General features: G+C 53.0%; 1 protein-coding gene across 1 annotated transcript in view; it reads right to left on the reverse strand.

Moving 5' to 3' along the window:
• NPAS3 (neuronal PAS domain protein 3) overlaps positions 1-24,042 on the reverse strand; it is a 1,714,960-nt gene that overhangs the window by 96,011 nt on the left and 1,594,907 nt on the right. Inside the window, exon 6 of the mRNA XM_086936951.1 lies at positions 17,656-17,774. Within this exon, the coding sequence (XP_086793077.1) occupies positions 17,656-17,774 (119 nt within the window). The remainder of the gene's footprint in view (positions 1-17,655; positions 17,775-24,042) is intronic.

Below are 24,042 nucleotides of genomic sequence, written 5' to 3' on the forward strand. Positions count from 1 at the left end.
AGCTGTCCCACCAAGGATGCCAAGTGCTGGGGGTCCGTGTCTGGATCGGATACCAACAAGCCTTGGCCGTGCGCTGAGAGTAAAAAGGCTTCAGGGTGGACCAGCAAGGTCCTGGTGACTCCCCAAGTGAGGGAGAGTCAGGGTACGTCTGGAGCAACCAGGTAATTCACATGGACAATGGATCGCAAAGGAACCTCAAGAGGAATCACTAAATACCAGCCCACGGGTGACTCGGGGAGTGTAGGCTGGTAATATTCAATGGAATCACTGCTCGGGGTCTGGACTACAAGTAGCCCAAAGCACAGCCTCAGGGATCGTCAAGAAGCATATGCTGCTGCAAATGTGCATGGTCCCCAGGGGTTCGGGTTGCACGATCCCCACGAGGGATGAGGGTCTCAGGTTTGCCGAGCACACTAGTCAACCTTGGGGACACTTGAAACCTCACCTCCTATGTTGCAAAAGTCTTCAGGAGCTTGGGAGTTGCAAATTGGTCAGATGCGTCTTTGGTGTCTGCTTAGCAGGGGAGTAACTCCTTTACTCCAAGGGAGATTCTTCAGTCATCTAGCGTAGTGTAGATCAGCGAAGTACTTGGTTTCTGTAACAGAGTTTTTTCTAGGAAAATCTAAAGTCCTGTTGTCAGGGATTCCTACTTTATACCCAAGGAGGGGTGGACAAACGCTGGGGACACACCTATAGCAGGGTCAGGACAGAGGGGTGGTTACACCCATGTCCTTTGTTCAGTTTCGCGCCAGAGCAGGGGTTGATAGCCCCTGCAACCGGTTTGAGCTGGACTATGCACAGGGACACCAAATGTGCCCCCAGTGCAGACATCAAAGCACTCTTAGAGTGCACCCACCCAGCCCCAATACACAAAAGCCTGCCTGGGAGGTGGTTACACATCCCTGTGACAGGAAACTTATTGTCCAGGCCGCCCCTGCTGGAGTTTTGTCCAGCAGCAGGAGGGCAGATGCGTGTCTGTGGCTGGCAGCATCCATCTTGTAACGCCAGGTTTCTGTTAAGCTGGTACCCAGGTGTACCAGTGTTGTCATATTTCTCCCTCTAGGACAGTGGAATCATACCACCCCACCAGGACTGGCGGGGAGGTATGATTCCAAGGTGTTTGACACCAAACATGACATGTTTCCTTGCAGCCATTGCAAAGTTAGCATTTATTGCAAGGTTATAATGCACATAGGAGGATATGATCTGACTGCATCACAGAACAGCCCCAGAGAATAGATTCCGAAGGCTGCAGAGGGGTCCTGCTCATGCAGGGGCACCCTCCCACACAAATCCCAGCATCCTGCCTTCAGGATTGATAAGGCCTGCCATAGGGGTGACTGATAGGTTTATATATGTAGTGATATAAGGTAGTTAAGTAAGGGGTGCATACACCACCTTACACCGGCTACTGTAGCAGTCCGGTGGTGTCATTTTAGAAGGCTTCCCAGGGGTGGCATAATACAATCTTCAGCCCCTGGTAGGCCTCTGGGATACCTATGGCCTTGGTACCTAAGGTACCATATTTTAGGGACTCACAAGGGCACCCCAGTAACCAATCTGGAGTGTACCTAAAGTACATGCAATCAATTTAGAGAGGCAGCAGCTAGGCTGTTGTCCTGATTAGCGGGTCCACAGCCAGAATAAAGTAAAAAAAACGTGAAACACAACAACAAGTAGGTGTAACTATAAGAAGCAGATCATACTCTCCTACAGTCTCTCTCGTCTCCTGGTGTCAGTCAGTCTCAGTGTGTTTCATCTACTGACCCCGGTGTCAGTCAGCAGGTATTGCATTGAGCAGGTGGAGGTGCATCGGCAGAGCTGTGAGTGGGCTCCAGCACTGGAACAGCAGGTGCCTCAGTGGAGCAGGAGGAGGTGCATCGGCAGAGCTGTGAGTGGGTTCAGCCCTGGAACAGCAGGGGCCTCAGTGGAGCTGCAGGTGGAGGTGCATCGGCAGAGCTGTGAGTGGGTTCAGTACTGGAACAGTAGAGGCTTCACTGGAGCAGGAGGAGGTGCATGGGCAGAGCTGTGAGTGGGTTCAGTACTGGAACAGCAGGGGCCTCAGTGGAACAGGCGGAGGTGCATCGGCAGAGCTGTGAGTGGGTTCAGTACTGAAAAAGCAGGGGCTTCAGTGGAGCTGCAGGAGGTGCATCGGCAGAGCTGTGAGTGGGTTCCAGCACTGGAACAGCAGGTGCTTCAGTGGAGCAGGAGGAGGTGCATCGGCAGAGCTGTGAGTGGGTTCAGTACTGAAAAAGCAGGGGCTTCAGTGGAGCTGCAGGAGGTGCATCGGCAGAGCTGTGAGTGGGCTCCAGCACTGGAACAGCAGGTGCTTCAGTGGAGCAGGAGGAGGTGCATCGGCAGAGCTGTGAGTGGGTTCAGCCCTGGAACAGCAGGGGCCTCAGTGGAGCAGGAGGAGGTGCATCGGCAGAGCTGTGAGTGGGTTCAGTACTGGAACAGTAGGGGCTTCACTGGAGCAGGAGGAGGTGCATCGGCAGAGCTGTGAGTGGGTTCAGTACTGGAACAGCAGGGGCCTCAGTGAAACAGGCGGAGGTGCATCGGCAGAGCTGTGAGTGGGTTCAGTACTGAAAAAGCAGGGGCTTCAGTGGAGCTGCAGGAGGTGCATCGGCAGAGCTGTGAGTGGGTTCCAGCACTGGAACAGCAGGTGCTTCAGTGGAGCAGGAGGAGGTGCATCGGCAGAGCTGTGAGTGGGTTCAGTACTGAAAAAGCAGGGGCTTCAGTGGAGCTGCAGGAGGTGCATCGGCAGAGCTGTGAGTGGGCTCCAGCACTGGAACAGCAGGTGCTTCAGTGGAGCAGGAGGAGGTGCATCGGCAGAGCTGTGAGTGGGTTCAGCCCTGGAACAGCAGGGGCCTCAGTGGAGCAGGAGGAGGTGCATCGGCAGAGCTGTGAGTGGGTTCAGTACTGGAACAGCAGGGGCCTCAGTGGAGCAGGCTGAGGTGCATCGGCAGAGCTGTGAGTGGGTTCAGTACTGGAACAGCAGGGGCCTCAGTGGAGCAGGTGGAGGTGCATCGGCAGAGCTGTGAATGGGTTCAGTACTGGAACAGCAGGGTCCTCAGTGGAGCAGGAGGAGGTGCATCGGCAGAGCTGTGAGTGAGTTCAGCACTGGAACAGTAGGGGCTTCAGTGGAGCTGCAGGAGGAGGTGCATCGGCAGAGCTATGAGTGGGTTCAGCCCTGGAACAGCAGGGGCCTCAGTGGAGCAGGCGGAGGTGCATCGGCAGAGCTGTGAGTGGGTTCAGCACTGGAACAGCAGGGGCCTCTGTGGAGCAGGAGGAGGTGCATCGGCAGAGCTATGAGTGGGTTCAGTTCTGGAACAGCAGGGGCCTCAGGGAAGCAGGAGGAGGTGCATCGGCAGAGCTGTGAGTGGGTTCAGCACTGGAACAGCAGGGGCTTCACTGGAGCAGGAGGAGGTGCATCAGCAGAGCTGTGAATGGGTTCAGCCCTGGAACAGCAGAAGCCTCAGTGGAGCAGGCGGAGGTGCATCGGCAGAGCTGTGAGTGGGTTCAGTACTGGAACAGCAGGGGCCTCAGTGGAGCAGGTGGAGGTGCATCGGCAGAGCTGTGAATGGGTTCAGTACTGGAACAGCAGGGTCCTCAGTGGAGCAGGAGGAGGTGCATCGGCAGAGCTGTGAGTGAGTTCAGCACTGGAACAGCAGGGGCTTCAGTGGAGCTGCAGCTTGAGGTGCATCGGCAGAGCTATGAGTGGGTTCAGTTCTGGAACAGCAGGGGCTTCAGTGGAGCAGGTGGAGGTGCATCGGCAGAGCTGTGAATAGGTTCAGTACTGGAACAGCAGGGGCCTCAGTGGAGCAGGAGGAGGTGCATCGGCAGAGCTGTGAGTGAGTTCAGCACTGGAAAAGCAGGGGCTTCAGTGGAGCTGCAGCTGGAGGTGCATCGGCAGAGCTATGAGTGGGTTCAGTTCTGGAACAGCAGGGGCTTCAGTGGAGCTGCAGGTGGAGGTGCATCGGAAGAGCTGTGAGTGGATTCAGCACTGGAACAGCAGGGGCTTCAGTGGAGCTGCAGGAGGAGGTGCATCGGCAGAGCTGTGAGTGGGTTCAGTACTGGAACAGCAGGGGCCTCAGTGAAGCAGGTGGAGGTGCATCGGCAGAGCTGTGAGTGGGCTCCTGCACTGGACAGCAGGGGCCTCAGTGGAGCAGGTGGAGGTGCATCGGCAGAGCTGTGAGTGGGTTCAGTACTGGAACAGCAGGGGCCTCAGTGGAGCTGCAGGAGGTGCATCGGCAGAGCTGTGAGTGGGTTCAGTACTGGAACAGCAGGGGCCTCAGTGGAGCAGGAGGAGGTGCATCGGCAGAGCTATGAGTGGGTTCAGTTCTGGAACAGCAGGGGCCTCAGTGGAGCAGGAGGAGGTGCATCGGCAGAGCTGTGAGTGGGTTCAGTACTGAAACAGCAGGGGCCTCAGTGGAGCAGGTGGAGGTGCATCGGCAGAGCTGTGAGTGGGTTCAGTACTGGAACAGCAGGGGCCTCAGTGGAGCAGGTGGAGGTGCATCGGCAGAGCTGTGAGTGGGTTCAGTACTGGAACAGTAGGGGCTTCACTGGAGCAGGAGGAGGTGCATCGGCAGAGCTGTGAGTGGGTTCAGTACTGGAACAGCAGGGGCCTCAGTTGAGCAGGTGGAGGTGCATCTGCAGAGCTGTGAGTGGGTTCAGCCCTGGAACAGCAGGGGCCTCAGTGGAGCAGGTGGAGGTGCATCGGCAGAGCTGTGAATGGGTTCAGTACTGGAACAGCAGGGGCCTCAGTGGAGCAGGAGGAGGTGCATCGGCAGAGCTGTGAGTGGGTTCAGTACTCGAACAGCAGGGGCCTCAGTGGAGCAGGAGGAGGTGCATCGGCAGAGCTGTGAGTGGGTTCAGTACCGGAACAGCAGGGGCCTCAGTGGAGCAGGTGGAGGTGCATCGGCAGAGCTGTGAGTGGGTTCAGTACTGGAACAGCAGGGGCTTCAGTGGAGCAGGTGGAGGTGCATTGGCAGAGCTGTGAGTGGGCTCCTGCACTGGAACAGCAGGTGCCTCAGTGGAGCAGGAGGAGGTGCATCGGCAGAGCTGTGAGTGGGCTCCTGCACTGGAACAGCAGGGGACTCAGTGGAGCAGGTGGAGGTGCATCGGCAGAGCTGTGAGTGGGTTTAGTACTGGAACAGCAGGGGCCTCAGTGGAGCAGGAGGAGGTGCATCGGCAGAGCTGTGAGTGGGTTCAGTACCGGAACAGCAGGGGGCTCAGTGGAGCAGGAGGAGGTGCATCGGCAGAGCTGTGAGTGGGTTCAGTACTGGAACAGCAGGGGCCTCAGTGGAGCAGGAGGAGGTGCATCGGCAGAGCTGTGAGTTGGTACAGTCTGGAACAGCAGGGGCCTCAGTGGAGCAGGTGGAGGTGCATCGGCAGAGCTGTGAGTGGGTTCAGTACTGGAACAGCAGGGGCTTCAGTGGAGCAGGTGGAGGTGCATTGGCAGAGCTGTGAGTGGGCTCCTGCACTGGAACAGCAGGGGCCTCAGTGGAGCAGGAGGAGGTGCATCGGCAGAGCTGTGAGTGGGTTCAGTACTGGAACAGCAGGGGCCTCAGTGGAGCAGGAGGAGGTGCATCGGCAGAGCTGTGAGTGGGTTCAGTACCGGAACAGCAGGGGGCTCAGTGGAGCAGGAGGAGGTGCATCGGCAGAGCTGTGAGTGGGTTCAGTACTGGAACAGCAGGGGCCTCAGTGGAGCAGGAGGAGGTGCATCGGCAGAGCTGTGAGTGGGTTCAGTACTGGAACAGCAGGGGCCTCAGTGGAGCAGGAGGAGGTGCATCGGCAGAGCTGTGAGTTGGTACAGTACTGGAACAGTAGGGGCCTCAGTGGAGCAGGTGGAGGTGCATCGGCAGAGCTGTGAGTGGGTTCAGTACTGGAACAGCAGGGGCTTCAGTGGAGCAGGTGGAGGTGCATTGGCAGAGCTGTGAGTGGGCTCCTGCACTGGAACAGCAGGGGCCTCAGTGGAGCAGGAGGAGGTGCATCGGCAGAGCTGTGAGTGGGGTCAGCAGTGGAACAGCAGGGGCTTCAGTGGAGCTGCAGGAGGTGCATCGGCAGAGCTGTGAGTGGGCTCCTGCACTGGAACAGCAGGGGCCTCAGTGGAGCAGGCGGAGGTGCATTGGCAGAGCTGTGAGTGGGTTCAGTACTGGAACAGCAGGGGCCTCAGTGGAGCAGGCTGAGGTGCATCGGCAGAGCTGTGAGTGGGTTCAGTACTGGAACAGCAGGGGCCTCAGTGGAACAGGATGAGGTGCATCGGCAGAGCTGTGAGTGGCCTCTTGCACTGGAACAGCAGGGGCCTCAGTGGGAGCAGGTGGAGGTGCATCGGCAGAGCTGTGAGTGGGTTCAGTACTGGAACAGCAGGGGCCTCAGTGGAACAGGATGAGGTGCATCGGCAGAGCTGTGAGTGGCCTCTTGCACTGGAACAGCAGGGGCCTCAGTGGAGCAGGATGAGGTGCATCGGCAGAGCTGTGAGTGGGCTTCAGCCCTGGAACAGCAGGGGCTTCACTGGAGCTGCAGGAGGTGCATCGGAAGAGCTGTGAGTGGGTTCAGTACTGGAACAGCAGGGGCCTCAGTGGAAAAGGAGGAGGTGCATCGGCAGAGCTATGAGTGGGTTCAGTTCTGGAACAGCAGGGGCCTCAGTGGAGCAGGTGGAGGTGCATCGGCAGAGCTGTGAGTGGGTTCAGTACTGGAACAGCAGGGGCTTCACTGGAGCTGCAGGAGGTGCATCGGAAGAGCTGTGAGTGGGTTCAGTACTGGAACAGCAGGGGCCTCAGTGGAAAAGGAGGAGGTGCATCGGCAGAGCTATGAGTGGGTTCAGTTCTGGAACAGCAGGGGCCTCAGTGGAGCAGGTGGAGGTGCATCGGCAGAGCTGTGAGTGGGTTCAGTACTGGAACAGTAGAGGCTTCACTGGAGCAGGAGGAGGTGCATGGGCAGAGCTGTGAGTGGGTTCAGTACTGGAACAGCAGGGGCCACAGTGGAGCAGGTGGAGGTGCATCGGAAGAGCTGTGAGTGGGTTCAGTACTGGAACAGCAGGGGCCTCAGTGGAGCAGGTGGAGGTGCATCGGCAGAGCTATGAGTGGGTTCAGTTCTGGAACAGCAGGGGCCTCAGGGAAGCAGGAGGAGGTGCATCGGCAGAGCTGTGAGTGGGTTCAGTACTGGAACAGCAGGGGCCTCAGTGGAGCAGGAGGAGGTGCATCGGCAGAGCTATGAGTGGGTTCAGCATTGGAACAGCAGGGGCTTCACTGGAGCAGGAGGAGGTGCATGGGCAGAGCTGTGAGTGGGTTCAGTACTGGAACAGCAGGGGCCTCAGTGAAGCAGGTGGAGGTGCATCGGCAGAGCTGTGAGTGGGTTCAGCCCTGGAACAGCAGGGGCCTCAGTGCAGCTGCAGGTGGAGGTGCATCGGCAGAGCTGTGAGTGGGTTCAGTACTGGAACAGTAGGGGCTTCACTGGAGCAGGAGGATGTGCATGGGCAGAGCTGTGAGTGGGTTCAGTACTGGAACAGCAGGGGCCTCAGTGGGTCGGGCGGAGGTGCATGGGCAGAGCTGTGAGTGGGTTCAGTACTGGAACAGCAGGGGCCTCTGTGGAGCAGGAGGAGGTGCATTGGCAGAGCTGTGAGTGGGTTCAGTACTGGAACAGCAGGGGCTTCTCTGGAGCAGGAGGAGGTGCATCGGCAGAGCTGTGAGTGGGTTCAGTACTGGAACAGCAGGGGCCTCTGTGGAGCAGGAGGAGGTGCATCGGAAGAGCTGTGAGTGGGTTCAGTACTGGAACAGCAGGGGCTTCTCTGGAGCAGGAGGAGGTGCATCGGCAGAGCTGTGAGTGGGTTCAGTACTGGAACAGCAGGGGCCTCAGTGGAGCAGGTGGAGGTGCATCGGCAGAGCTGTGAGTGGGTTCAGTACTGGAACAGCAGGGGCCTCAGTGGAGCAGGTGGAGGTGCATCGGCAGAGCTGTGAGTGGGTTCAGTACTGGAACAGCAGGGGCCTCAGTGGAGCAGGTGGAGGTGCATCGGCAGAGCTGTGAGTGTGTTCAGTACTGGAACAGCAAGGGCCTCAGTGGAGCAGGTTGGAGGTGCATCGGCAGAGCTGTGAGTGGGTTCAGTACTGGAACAGCAGGGGCCTCAGTGGAGCAGGAGGAGGTGCATCGGCAGAGCTGTGAGTGGGTTCAGTACTGGAACAGCAGGGGCCTCAGTGGAGCAGGTGGAGGTGCATCGGCAGAGCTATGAGTGGGTTCAGCACTGGAACAGCAGGGGCTTCAGTGGAGCAGGAGGAGGTGCATCGGCAGAGCTGTGAGTGGGTTCAGTACTGGAACAGCAGGGGCCTCAGTGGAGCTGCAGGAGGTGCATCGGCAGAGCTGTGAGTGGGTTCAGTACTGGAACAGCAGGGGCCTCAGTGGAGCAGGTGGAGGTGCATCGGCAGAGCTGTGAGTGGGTTCAGTACTGAAAAAGCAGGGGCTTCAGTGGAGCAGGAGGAGGTGCATCGGCAGAGCTGTGAGTGGGTTCAGCCCTGGAATAGCAGGGGCCTCAGTGGAGCTGCAGGAGGAGGTGCATCGACAGAGCTGTGAGTGGGTTCAGTACTGGAACAGCAGGGGCCTCAGTGGAGCAGGAGGAGGTGCATTGGCAGAGCTGTGAGTGGGTTCAGCACTGGAACAGCAGGGGCCTCAGTGGAGCAGGTGGAGGTGCCTGGGCAGAGCTGTGAGTGGCTCTCAGGTGGCACTCCAGGCAGGAGTGGTCCTTGGCACGCGTCCTGAAGGACAGGAGACGCAGGGGTGCCCTTGCAGCGCCATGAACGCCCCCTCCACTCCCCCCCGTCCCCTCCTTCCGTCAGGTGTGCAAACCCTTGGCTCCAGCATCCGGCTTTCAAAGGCCCTTTTAAAACGACGCCTTAGGATATTTTTCCTGATTCGGTTTTTAAAGACACTTGAAAGATTCGCGGCCCTTGAACATCAAAGTCCAGGAGCAAAGCGCAGCCTTCCGCCAGCAGATGCTAATCCCGGGCAGAGCCGCGCGCTAAAGTCCCCTGGCACTGCCAGGCCTGACAGGTGAGGGCGCGCAGCCCTCCTCCGCGCATGCGCGGCGCAGCCCCACTGCAAGCAGAGAGATGGGGTAAGTCAAGTGACTGGGAGGGGAAAACTGAAGCTGTGGAAAAGGGACAGGCCACCTCTGGGAGAGCATGGCCCAGGGGTCCTCGGACAGGCCACCTCTGGGAGGGGATGGCACAGGGGTCCTCGGACAGGCCACCTCTGGGAGGGGATGGCACAGGGGTCCTCGGACAGGCCACCTCTGGGAGAGCATGGCCCAGGGGTCCTCGGACAGGCCACCTCTGGGAGAGCATGGCACAGGGTTCCTTGGACAGGCCACCTCTGGGAGAGGATGGCACAGAGGTCCTCGGACAGGCCACCTCTGGGAGGGGATGGCACAGGGGTCCTCGGACAGGCCACCTCTGGGAGGGGATGGCACAGGGGTCCTCGGACAGGCCACCTCTGGGAGAGCATCGCACAGGGGTCCTCGGACGGGCCACCTTCGGGATGGGATGGCACAGGGGTCCTTGGACAGGCCACCTCTGGGAGAGGATGGCACAGGGGTCCTCGGACAGGCCACCTCTGGGAGGGGATGGCACAGGGGTCCTCGGACAGGCCACCTCTGGGAGAGCATCGCACAGGGGTCCTCGGACGGGCCACCTTCGGGATGGGATGGCTCAGGGGTCCTTGGACAGGCCACCTCTGGGAGAAGATGGCACAGGGGTCCTCAGACAGGCCACCTCTGGGAGGGGATAGCGGCACAGGAGTCCACGGAAAGGCCACCTCGGGGAGGGGATGGCACAGGGGTCCTCGGACAGGCCACCTCTGGGAGAGCATGGCACAGGGTTCCTTGGACAGGTCACCTCTGGGAGGGGATGGCACAGGGGTCCTCGGACAGGCCACCTCTGGGAGGGGATGGCACAAGGTTCCTTGGACAGGCCACCTCTGAGAGAGGATGGCACAGAGGTCCTCGGACAGGCCACATCTGGGAGGGGATGGCACAGGGGTCCTCGGACAGGCCACCTCTGGGAGAGGATGGCACAGAGGTCCTCAGACAGGCCACCTCTGGGAGGGGATGGCACAGGGGTCCTTGGACAGGCCACCTCTGGGAGAGCATCGCACAAGGGTCCTCGGATGGGCCACCTCTGGGAGGGGATGGCACAGAGGTCCTCGGACAGGCCACCTCTGGGAGAGCATCGCACAGGGGTCCTCGGACGGGCCACCTCTGGGAGGGGATGGCACAGGGGTCCTGGGACAGGCCACCTCTGGGAGAAGATGGCACAGAGGTCCTCGGACAGGCCACCTCTCGGAGGGGATGGCACAGGGGTCCTCGGACAGGCCACCTTTGGGAGGGGATGGCACAGGGGTCCTCGGACAGGCCACCTCTGGGAGAGCATCGCACAGGGGTCCTCGGACGGGCCACCTTCGGGATGGGATGGCACAGGGGTCCTTGGACAGGCCACCCGTGGGAGAGGATGGCACAGAGGTCCTCGGACAGGCCACCCCTGGGAGGGGATGGCATAGGGGTCCTCAGACAGGCCATCTCTGGGAGGGGATGGCGGCACAGGAGTCCTCGGACAGGCCACCTTGGGGAGGGGATGGCACAGGGGTCCTCGGACAGGCCACCTCTGGGAGGGGATGGCATAGGAGCCCACGGGCAGGCCACCTCCGGGAGGGGATGGCACAGGGGTCCTTGGACAGGCCTCCTCTGGGAGAGGATGGCACAGGGGTCCTCGGACAGGCCTCCTCCGGGAGGGGATGGCACAGGGGTCCTCAGACAGGCCACCTCTGAGAGGGGATGGCACAGGGGTCCTCGGACAGGCCACCTCTGGGAGAGGATGGCACAGGTGTCTTTGAACAGACCACCTTTGGGAGGGGATGGCACAGGGGTCCTCGGACAGGCCACCTCTGGGAGAGGATGGCACAGGGGTCCTCGGTCAGGCCACCTCTGGGAGGGGATAGCACAGGGCTCCTCGAACAGGCCACCTCTGGGAGAAGATGGCACAGGTGTCTTGAACAGACCACCTGTGGGAGGGGATGGCACAGGGGTCCTCGGACAGGCCACCTCTGGGAGGGGAAAACTGAAGCTGTGGCAGAGGGACAGGGCACCTCTAGGAGGTGATGGCACAGGAGTCCACGGACAGCCCACCTCCGGAAGGGGATGGCACAGGGGTTCTCGGACAGGCCACCTCCGGGAGGGGATGGCACAGGGGTTCGCGGACAGGCCACCTCCGGGAGGGGATGGCACAGGGGTTCTCGGACAGGCCACCTCCGGGAAGGGATTGCACAGGGGTCCTGTAACTGCCAGGTGGCTCTGGATTGCCCTCGAGGTGCAGAGACCATCCCCTTTAAGGGAGGGTGGCTAGGGGGGGTCACACTCAGGGTACAAGTCCAGGGTACACGCGGGTAGACAGTGTTTACCCACTCTTTTACTCAAGGTGGACTCACCCCCCATCTTTGCCCACTTTGCATGTCATTAGCGATAAACATCGCTGACATGCAAAGCGGCCCCCAAACCAGTTGCTATCGCCTGAAAGCTGTTAGGGCGAAAAAAACATAGCAGCTTTAGCGGCAAAAAAGTGCCGCTAAGGCGGCGATATTGCCCTTGCTAATTTGCCCCGCAGTTTGTGATGCCATGGAGCAGACTGCCAGGAGTCCCCAGCCTCACCCTGAGGTCCCAAGCCTCACCCTGAGGTCCCCAGCCTCACCCTGAGGTCCCCAGCCTCACCCTGAGGTCTCCATCCTCACCTCACCCTGAGGTCTCCATCCTCACCCTGAGGTCCCCAGCCTCACCCTGGGGTCTCCAGCCTCACCCTCCAGCGTCACCCTGAGGTCTCCAGCCTCACCCAGAGGTCCCCAGCCTCACCCAGAGGTCCCCAGCCTCACCCTGAGGTCTCCAGCCTCACCCAGAGGTCCCCAGCCTCACCCTGAGGTCTCCAGCCTCACCCTGAGGACTCCAGCCTCACCCAGAGGTCCCCAGCCTCACCCTTAGGTCTCCAGCCTTACCCTGAGGTCCCCAGCCTCACCCTGAGGTCTCCAGCCTCACCCAGAGGTCCCCAGCCTCACCCAGAGGTCCCTAGCCTCACCCTGAGGTCCCCAGCCTCACCCTGAGGTCTCCAGGCCTCACCCTGAGGTCCCCAGCCTCACCCTGAGGTCCCCAGCCTCACCCTTAGGTCTCCAGCCTCACCCTGAGGTCCCCAGCCTCACCCTGAGGTCTCCAGCCTCACCCAGAGGTCCCCAGCCTCACCCAGAGGTCCCCAGTCTCACCCTGAGGTCCCCAGTCTCACCCTGAGGTCCCCAGCCTCACCCTGAGGTCCCCAGCCTCACCCTGAGGTCTCCAGGCCTCACCCTGAGGTCTCCAGCCTCATCCTGAGGTCCCCAGCCTTGCCCTTAGGTCTCCAGCCTCACCCTGAGGTCCTCATCCCCACCCTGAGGTCTCCAGCCTCACCCTGAGGTTCCCAGCCTCACCCTGAGGTCTCCAGCCTCACCCTGAGGTCTCCAGCCTTACCCTGAGGTCCCCAGCCTCACCCTGAGGTCCTCGTCCTCACCCTGAGGTCCTCATCCTCACCCTGAGGTCTCCAGCCTCACCCTGAGGTCCCCAGCCTCACCCTGAGGTCCCCAGCCTCACCCTGTGGTCTCCAGTCTCACCCTGAGGTCCCCAGCCTCACCCTGAGGTCCCCAGCCTCACCCTGAGGTCTCCAGGCCTCACCCCGAGGTCTCCAGCCTCACCCTGAGGTCCCCAGCCTCACCCTTAGGTCTCCAGCCTCACCCTGAGGTCCTCATCCTCACCCTGAGGTCTCCAGCCTCACCCTGAGGTCCCTAGCCTCACCCTGAGTTTCCCAGCCTCACCCTGAGGTCTCTAGCCTCACCCTCCAGCCTCACCCTGAGGTCTCCAGCCTCACCCTGAGGTCCCCATCCTCACCCTGAGGTCTCCAGCATCACCTTGAGGTCTCCAGCCTCACCCTGAGGTCTCCAGGCCTCACCATGAGGTCCCCAGCCTCACCCTGAGGTCTTTAGCCTCACCCTCCAGCCTCACCCTGAGGTCCCCAGCCTCACCCTGAGGTCCCTAGCCTCACCCTGAGTTTCCCAGCCTCACCCTAAGGTCTCTAGCCTCACCCTCCAGCCTCACCCTGAGGTCTCCAGCCTCACCCTGAGGTCCCCATCCTCACCCTGAGGTCTCCAGCATCACCTTGAGGTCTCCAGCCTCACCCTGAGGTCTCCAGGCCTCACCATGAGGTCCCCAGCCTCACCCTGAGGTCTCTAGCCTCACCCTCCAGCCTCACCCTGAGGTCCCCAGCCTCACCCTGAGGTCTCTAGCCTCACCCTCCAGCCTCACCCTGAGGTCTCCAGCCTCACCCTCCAGACTCACCCTGAGGTCTCACCCTGAGGTCTCCAGACTCACCCTGAGGCCTTACCCTGAGGTCTCCAGCCTCACCGCCTCACCCTGCCACATGAAGCCTCTAATGGCAACAATGCGCTAGGGTACGGTGTCCAGAGGTCCCGGATTTCCCTGGACAATCCCGGTTTTTAAAGGACTGTCCCGGTGTCCTGACGATTTCCTTAATTTTAAACTTAAGTCCCAGTTTTTGGGACAAAGGTCAAGTTATCATAAAAGGAGAATTGAAAGGTGCTCTCCTTAAGTAAATAGGGCCTCGTTCGCAAGAAAGTGCAGCGGCGGCACCGCAAGCCCATTGGCTGCGCCACTTTCCAAGCACAGGGATTATTATTATTATTACATTTAAATTTATAAAGCGCGCAGCTACCCGGAGGTTTCCAGGCGCTAGGGACAAGATGAGAAGCAGAGGAGCGGCACAAGAGATTCCGCAGCAAAAGATTGGACAATCTATTGGTTAAACAACCAGGTCTTCAAGTCCTTACGAAATGTAAGGTAGCTAGGTTCTGTACGCAGATGAAGTGGAAGAGACTTCCAGAGAGATGGAGCTAGGTAAGAGAATGAGCGTCCGCCCATTCTGGCTCGTTTAATCCTGGGTACCTGAAACTTATGCTGGTTAGAGGAACGGAGGACACGAAAAGGACAGTAATGGTGAACTAATGTTCTAAGATAAGGTGGAGCCCTGCCTGAATTGATTCCGTGCATAAAGCACAGAGCCTTGAACTTTGTGCGACTTTCGATGCGGAGCCAATGCAGGTTACGCAAGGAAGTCGATGTAGAAGATTTATTAGGAAGTTTGCACAGTAGCCTAACCGCTATGTTTTGCACCCTCTGGAGTTTCCGTTTTACTTCCTTGCAGGCACCCAGATAGAGAACGTTACCGTAGTCCAGTCTAGATGTTATTAGTGCCTGGACTACGGTTTTTTGTGTATCATGAGGGAGCATCCATATGATCTTCCTCAACCACTTGAGGATAGTGACACAGGTAGCCGAAACTCTGATCGCATGTTGCTTCATAGACATTTGGTCATCAAAAATGACGCCAAGGTTACGAGCCGTTTTGGAAGGAGAAGGAAGAGAACCCATCTGGGGAGGCCAGGGGTGTGAGCCTCATAGAGCTGTATTATTGCCGAACAGCAGAAGTACAGTCTTTCCCCCATTAAGTTTTAGTTTATTTTCAAACATCCATTTGGCAATATTATTGAGTCCAGAACATAGGGAAGTGAATTAGAATGTGAGTTTGAGGAGAGTGAATATATAAGCTGGGTATCATCAGCATATTTTTATTTTTATTTTTTTTATTTTTTTTATTTTTTATTTTGTAGAGCGCGCAGCTACCTCCGACGGAGGTGTCCCGGCGCTGAAGACATAGTCTCAGGAGGGTCGGGGGGAAGTACAGAGGGGTCTTAGATCTGTGAAAATAACCAGGTCTTTAGTTTTTTTCTAAATAGGGGTTCATATGAGTAGATGGTGAGCCCAGCTTGTTCTGCAATGGAGGCTAACGGGCTGATGTATAAATTAAAAAGTGAGGGACTCAAAATGGAGCCCTGGGGGACTCCGTATTTAGAGCAGTGTATTTTGGAAGCAGATGTGGTAGAGAAAACTTGAAAAGTTCTGTCAGAAAGAAAGCTAGAAAGCCACTTTAGAGCCAAGCCAGTAATACCACAGGATTGGAGGGTGTTGAGAAGGATCGTGTGGGAAACCGTGTCAAAAGCGGCACGAAGATCGAGTAAAATAAGTGCCACGGTTTCCCCTTTGTCAACTTGGCCACGAATCGTCTCACAGACACCTAGGAGTGTCGATTCTGCCGAGAATCCTGACCTAAAGCCAGACTGAGAATTACGGAGGTTCCTTGACTCAATGTATTTGGTAATTTGAGAATTGATGTGTTTTTCTAAAAAAAATGAAAAGACCGGTAGCAATGATATAGGGCGGAAGTTAGATTAGATGTCTCCTATGTACAAGGATATGACCGATCCTTTGCTCTCCCCTGCCCTGGCTCAGAGTTTGCTGCCACGTGCTGACGCAGGCACCCGTGCACTATGGTGCAAGGATGCCTGCGTCACAGGGATGTTTGCTTATGTGCAGGAAGGACACCTTGTGCAGGAAGGGACACCTTGTGCAGGAAGGTGTCCCTTCCTGCACATAAACAATCTGAAATGGTGTTTTTCAACACCTATGTGTGCTGCATCAGCACACATGGAGCTTGCAAAATGTCACTTTTTTAATGCTTGTTTATGTGCAGGAAGGACCACCTCCCTGCACACAAACAATCACGAAAGATGATGTTTTCCTCGTTCTATGTGTGCTGCAGAAAGCAGCATGCATAGAAAGAGGAAAAAACAAGGAGAAATGAATATATTTCTACTCGTTGCGCCTCCCTACGCCTCCTTGGGGAGGCGTAGCATTCAGACGCATTTCCAGGTTTACGATTTCTTGTAAACCTGGAAGGGGTCAGGTTCCGTGGGTGTTGCGTGGAACACCCACAGTAACACCCACGGAATGCCCCTTTCACGCAAAGTGCTGCGAGTAAAGGGCCCGTATTTACAAGGACAGGAAAAGCCATGCAGGGCTGCTTTTCCTGTCCTTGTGAATGTGGGCAAGCAAAATGCGCTGCTGGTGCGCCACAAAAAGTGACGCTCCGGCGGCACAAGGGGCTTGTAAATGAGCCCCATCGTTTCTTCCAGCCTGCGGCAGATGGGGAGACTCTGAGACAGAGTGGGGATGGATGGCAGGGGGGGTCTATCTATCTATCTATCTATCTATCTATCTATCTATCTATCTATCTATCTATCTATCTATCTATCTATCTATCTATCTATCTATCTATCGCCCTCACTCTATCTATCTATCTATCTATCTATCTATCTATCTATCGCCCTCACTCTATCTATCTATCTATCTATCTATCTATCTATCTATCTATCTATCTATCTATCTATCTATCTATCTATCTATCTATCTATCTATCGCCCCTCACTCTATCTATCTATCTATCTATCTATCTATCTATCGCCCTGACTCTATCTATCTATCTATCTATCTATCTATCTATCTATCTATCTATCTATCTATCTATCTATCTATCTATCTATCTATCTATCTATCTATCTATCTATCTATCTATCTATCTATCTATCTATCTATCTATCTATCTATCTATCTATCTATCTATCTATCTATCTATCTATCTATCTATCGCCCTCACTCTATCTATCTATCTACCTATCTATCTATCGCCCTCACTCTATCTATCTATCTATCTATCTATCTATCTATCTATCTATCTATCTATCTATCTATCTATCGCCCTCACTCTATCTATCGCCCTCACTCTATCTATCTATCTATCTATCTATCTTTCTATCTATATATCGCCCCTCACTCTATCTATCTATCTATCTATCTATCTATCTATCTATCTATCTATCTATCTATCTATCTATCTATCTATCTATCTATCTATCTATCGCCCTCACTCTATCTATCTATCTATCTATCTATCTATCTATCTATCTATCTATCTATCTATCTATCGCCCTCACTCTATCTATCTATCTATCTATCTATCTATCTATCTATCTATCTATCTATCTATCTATCTATCTATCTATCTATCTATCTATCTATCTATCTATCTATCTATCTATCGCCCTCACTCTATCTATCTATCTATCTATCTATCTATCTATCTATCTATCTTTCTATCTATATATCGCCCCTCACTCTATCTATCTATCTATCTATCTATCTATCTATCTATCTATCTATCTATCTATCTATCTATCTATCTATCTATCTATCTATCTATCTATCTATCTATCTATCTATCTATATATGTTATTTTGGGCGTCCAGTCATGAGAGCCCTCAAGTAGAAGCACCATCCTAGAACAAGAGCATCCAAATACATCTTTTTCTTTATTCTTATTTCTTCATGATTCCATCTCTAATCAAAATCCGCGCCCCCTACGCTAAGGACGCGTTCAAGTTGGAAAAGTCAAGGTTCCGGCAGGGCCCAGGGAGGCGCAACATGTGACATGTGTCCCTTATGGGGATGGAAGACATGTTGCTCTGCGCTCTGTGGTACCTTTGACCCGGCACCAGTCATTGCCACGTCACCACCCACAGTGAGGGATCCTGACCCCCAACAACAGGAACACCTTACATTCTGAAGGCCTCTATTTTGGACCCATCCATTGAGTGCCAGGTTGTGTTTCCCACTTTGGTTCTTGCCAGTACCTTGTATCCGGAAGACTTGATGTGCACGCCCCTCTTGGTCAGCGAGGACTTCATGCGGATGAAGAAGGCGCGCTCCAGGCAGGTGTCCGCCGTCATGAGGCTGGGACTGGTGGCCTCCACTGGACGAGACAAAAGAGAAGCACTGTGTTAGCACCATCTTAGGGGCAGACTTCAGCCCGCTGCGGGCAACAAGCATTGGCAAAGCACAGCGCTGAAGAAACTGCACATCACTGGCACTGAATATCACTGAAAAAACGACATATCACCAAAGAAACTGCATGTAACTGGCACTGCACACCATTGATGAAACTGCATGCAACTGGCACTGCATAACAGTGATAAAATGACATATCACCAGAGAAACTGCATGTAACTGGCACTGCATATCAGTGAAAAAAAGACATATCACCAAATAAACTGCATGTAACTGGCACTGCACGCCGCTGATGAAACTGCATGTAACTGGCACTGCATGTCAGTGAAAAAACAACAGATCACCAAAGAAACTACATGTAACTGGCACTGCACAACATTGATGAAACTGCATGTAACTGACACTGCATGTTACTGATGAAACTGCATGCAACTGGCACTGCATAACAGTGATAAAATGACATATCACCAGAGAAACTGCATGTAACTGGCACTGCACACCACTGATGAAACTGCATGTAACTGGCACTGAATATCACTGAAAAAACGACATATCACCAAAGAAACTGCATGTAACTGGCACTGCACACCATTGATGAAACTGCATGTAACTGGCACTGCATGTTACTGATGAAACTGCATGCAACTGGCACTGCATAACAGTGATAAAACAACATATCACCAGAGAAACTGCATGTAACTGGCACTGCACACCATTGATGAAACTGCATGTAACTGGCACTGCATGTTACTGATGAAACTGCATGCAACTGGCACTGCATAACAGTGATAAAATGACATATCACCAGAGAAACTGCATGTAACTGGCACTGCACACCACTGATGAAACTGCATGTAACTGGCACTGAATATCACTGAAAAAACGACATATCACCAAAGAAACTGCATGTAACTGGCACTGCACACCATTGATGAAACTGCATGTAACTGGCACTGCATGTTACTGACGAAACTGCATGTAACTGGCACTGCATATCAGTGAAAAAATGACATATCACCAAATAAACTGCATGTAACTGGCACTGCACGCCGCTGATGAGACTGCATGTAACTGGCACTGCAAGTCACTGATGAAACGCATGTAACTGGCACTGCATATCAGTGAAAAAATGACATATCGCCAAAGAAACTGCATGTTAACTGCCACTGCATGCCACTAATGAAACTGCATGTAACCGGCACAGCACACCACTGATGAAACTGCACGTTATTGGCAATGCATATACCTGGGGAGACTTTATATCACTGACTAAACTGCATATCACTGGATAAGCTGCATATCACTGAAGGAAACTGTATAAAACTGACACTTAAGACCACTGACAAATTGCACATTACTGGACAAACTATATATCACGGACACTGCATATCAGTGCAAAAACTACATATCACCAAAGAAACTGCATGCAACTGACACTGCACGCCACTGATGAAACTGTATATCACTGGTGAGGCAGCATTTAACTGACACTGCAAATGACTAACACTGCATACCATTTGAGACAGTGCCTTTCTGTGACACTGCATAACACTGTATATCATTGAAGAATCTGAATATCACCAAAGAAACTACATTTCACGTAAGAAACTGCATGTTAGTGAAGAAACTACATATCAGCGAAGAAATTGCAGCTCACTGAAGAAACTGCATACAAACGACACTGCGTATCACTGATAAAAATACACTACACGGGCATGCATATCACTGCGGAAACTGCACATCAATGGCACAGCATATCACTAGAGAAACTGCCTGTCAGTGACACTGCATAGCAGTTTCATCGGTTATATGCAGTATTAGTGACATGCAGTTTCAAAGGTTATATGCAGAGTCAGTGACATGCAGTTTCAACCGCTATATGCAGTGTTAGTGACATGCAATTCAACAGTTACATGCAGTTAGTGACATGCAGTTTCATCAGTTATATGGAGTATCAATTGTATGCAGCTTTTCCAGTGAAATGCATTTTCTCTAGCGATAGAAAAATGTCATTGATATGCAATGTCACTAACACTGCATATAACCGTTGAAACTGCATGTCACTAACACTCCATATAACCGTTGAACCTGCATGTCACAAACACTGCATCTAACCAATGAAACTGCATGTCACAAACACTGCATCTAACCAATGAAACTGCATGTCACTAACACTGCATATAACTGGTGAAACTGCATGTCACTAACACTGTATATAACTGATGATACTGCATGCCACTAACACTCCATCTAATCAATGAAACTGCATGCCACTAACACTGCATATAACTGATGATACTGCATGCCACTAACACTCCATCTAATCAATGAAACTGCATGCCACTAACACTGTATATAACTGATGATACTGCATGTCACTAACACTGTATATAACTGATGAAACTGCATGCCACTAAGACTGCATCTAACCAATGAAACTGCATGCCACTAACACTGTATATAACTGATGATACTGCATGTCACTAACACTCCATCTAATCAATGAAACTGCATGCCACTAACACTGCATATAACTGATGATACTGCATGCCACTAACACTCCATCTAATCAATGAAACTGCATGCCACTAACACTGCATATAACTGATGATACTGCATGCCACTAAGACTGCATCTAACCAATGAAACTGCATGCCACTAACACTGTATATAACTGATGATACTGCATGTCACTAACACTCCATCTAATCGATCAAACTGCATGTCACTAACACTCCATATAATCGATGAAACTGCATGTCACTAACACTGCATAAAACCGTTGAAACTGCATGTCACTAACACTGCATATAACCGATGAAACTGCATGTCATTAACACTGCACATAACGGTTGAAACTGCATGTCACTAACACTGCATATAACCGATGAAACTGCATGTCATTAACACTGCACATAACGGTTGAAACTGCATGTCACTAACTCTATTTATAACTGATGATACTACATGTCACTAACACTGCTTATAACCGATGAAACTGCATGTCACTAACACTGCATATAGCGGTTGAAACTGCATGTCACTAACTCTATTTATAACCGATGAAACTGCATGTCACTAACACTGCTTATAACCGATGATACTGCATGTCACTAACACTGCTTATAACCGATGAAACTGCATGTCACTAACACTGCATATAACGGTTGAAACTGCATGTCACTAACTCTATTTATAACCGATGAAACTGCATGTCACTAATACTGCATATAACTGATGAAACTGCATGCCCCTAACAATGCATTTAACCAATCGATGAAACTGCTTGTCACTGACAGTACATTTCGCTAGATGGTTGAGAGGTTGAACGGTGGGGGTAGTGAATGGGGTGGGAACAGTGGGATCAGTACTGATGGATCGAATAATATTGGATGAAGTATAAGTCCTGGAAGAATTATCAGTAAAAGAGGAAGGGTCAGTGGTGAGCGAGTGAACAGGTTGGATCAGTACTGGATGAAGTATCAGTACTGGAAGAAGTATCAGTAACAGAGGGAGGGTCAGTGGTGAGCAAGTGAACGGGTGGGATCAGTACTAGCTGAAGTATCAGTACTGGAAGAAGTATCAGTAACAGAGAATGAGTCAGTGGTGAGGGAGTGAACAGGGTGGGATCAGTACTGATGAATTATCAATACTGAAAGAAGTATCAGTAACAGAGGAAGGGTCAGTGGTGAGCGAGTGAAAGGTTGGGATCAGTACTGGATGAATTATCAGTACTGGAAGAAGTATCAGTAACAGAGGAAGAGTCAGTGGTGAGCGAGAGAACGGGTGGGATCAGTACTGGATGAAGTATCAGTACTGGAAGAAGTATCAGTAACAGAGGAAGGGTCAGTGGTGAGCGAGTGAACGGGTGGGATCAGTACTGAATAAGGTATCAGTAACAGAGGATGGGTCAGTGGTGAGCGAGTGAATGGGTGGGGTCAGTACTAGATGAACTATCAGTACTGGAAGAAGTATCAGTAACAGAGAATGAGTCAGTGGTGAGGGAGTGAACGGGTGGGATCAGTACTGGATGAAGTATCAGTACTGGAAGAAGTATCCGTAACAGAGGAAGGGTCAGTGGTGAGCGACTGAACGGGTGGGATCAGTACTGAATGAAGTATCAGTACTGGAAGAAGTATCAGTAACAGAGGAAGGGTCAGTGGTGAGCGCATGAACGGGTGGGATCAGTACTGGATGAAGTATCAGTAACAGAGGAAGGGTCAGTGGAGAGCGAGTGAACGGGTGGGATCAGTACTGGAAGAAGTATCAGTAACAGAGGGAGGGTCAGTGGTGAGGGAGTGAACGGGTGGGATCAGTACTGGATGAAGTATCAGTACTGGAAGAAGTTCAGTAACAGAGGAAGGGTCAGTGGTGAGCGAGTGAACGGGGGGGGATCAGTACTGGATGAAGTATCAGTACTGGAAGAAGTTTCAGTAACAGAGGAAGGGTCAGTGGTGAGCGAGTGAACGGGTGGGTTCAGTACTGGATGAAGTATCAGTACTGGAAGAAGTATCAGTAACAGAGGAAGGGTCAGTGGTGAGCGAGTGAACAGGGAGGGATCAGTACTAGATGAAGTATCAGTTCTCAGGAAATACTAGTCTTGAAATTATCCTTGGCACAGGAGACATTATCAGTAAAGGTTGAAGGGTCAGCACAGATGGAGCCAGGACTGGTGCTGAGGGAACATTAGAGAGGTCAGTACTGCAGTAAGGAGGAGGGTGGATGCATGGATCAGCACTGGCACAGTGAGCAATGGACCCACGTCTGGGCATACCCATCCCACTTAGGGTGAAAAATGTTACATCAAACAAATCATGGACGGAATGCTGACAAGGCAAACATTCTCCCCCAGTCAGGGATCAGTACTGGATGAAGTATCAGTAACAGAGGAAGGGTCAGTGGTGAGCGAGTGAACGGGTGGGATCAGTACTAGCTGAAGTATCAGTACTGGAAGAAGTATCAGTAACAGAGAATGAGTCAGTGGTGAGAGAGTGAACGGGTGGGATCAGTACTAGATGAATTATCAATACCGAAAGAAGTATCAGTAACAGAGGAAGGGTCAGTGGTGAGCGAGTGAAAGGTTGGGATCAGTACTGGATGAATTATCAGTACTGGAAGAAGTATCAGTAACAGAGGAAGAGTCAGTGGTGAGCGAGTGAAAGGTTGGGATCAGTACTGGATGAATTATCAGTACTGGAAGAAGTATCAGTAACAGAGGAAGAGTCAGTGGTGAGCGAGAGAACGGGTGGGATCAGTACTGGATGAAGTATCAGTACTGGAAGAAGTATCAGTAACAGAGGAAGGGTCAGTGGTGAGCGAGTGAACGGGTGGGATCAGTACTGGATGAAGTATCAGTACTGGAAGAAGTATCAGTAACAGAGTAAGGGTCAGTGGTGAGCGACAGACACAAGGCCATTGGTGGAGACACGGCTATAGACACAAGGCCATTGGTGGAGACACGGCTATAGACACAAGGCCATTGGTGGAGACACGGCTATAGACACAAGGCCATTGGTGGAGACACGGCAATAGACACAAGGCCCTTGGTGGAGACACAGCTATAGACACAAGGCCATTGTTGGAGACACGGCTACAGACATGAGTATGCCACCCCATGGCCAGGGTGGGACTGGGATGAAAAATTGCCATGGCACCACAATAAAAGTGACCTTTGAAACAAAAGGGGCAACCTAATAACCCAGAGACCTTGGCTGTATAATTAATAGCAGAAAGATGGCCCCTAAAGATGAAGTGTAGACCTTGAATTCCACGGCAAAGTGTCAAGAAGGAGGTACAAACACCTCTAACACAATATAACTCAAAGTTTTATATTTATTAAATTTTTTACTTATCTTGTTTAAGGAACTTTGGTTTCAATTTATTACAGTGTGAAGTAACACATATTTTTCGATAAAAAACATAAGGTGCCCCCAAAAAGGGGTACAGTGAAAGTGACTATAAGTGCATAAAGTGCATGCGTGCTATGTACAGAAATATATACCTGTGGCTGATAGGAGCAATAGAGTGTTAGAGATCAAAACCCACTGAGCAAGTGTCCATATCCACCATCAATTTCTTGAAAAATAGTCCACATTTGAACATTTGTTCACAATCAAATGTTTTTTGTTGTTGTTGTTAAAAGCGCCCCATGCCTTACTTTTACTTTAATGGTGTGTACGTCCCTTTCTTCTTTAGACGCGGCTCGCGGTAACCTGAAAATGGCAGCTGCGTCT

This window comes from Lissotriton vulgaris, chromosome 9 (genome assembly GCF_964263255.1).
Source record: "Lissotriton vulgaris chromosome 9, aLisVul1.2, whole genome shotgun sequence".
In the NCBI taxonomy this organism is placed as follows: Eukaryota; Metazoa; Chordata; class Amphibia; order Caudata; family Salamandridae; genus Lissotriton; species Lissotriton vulgaris.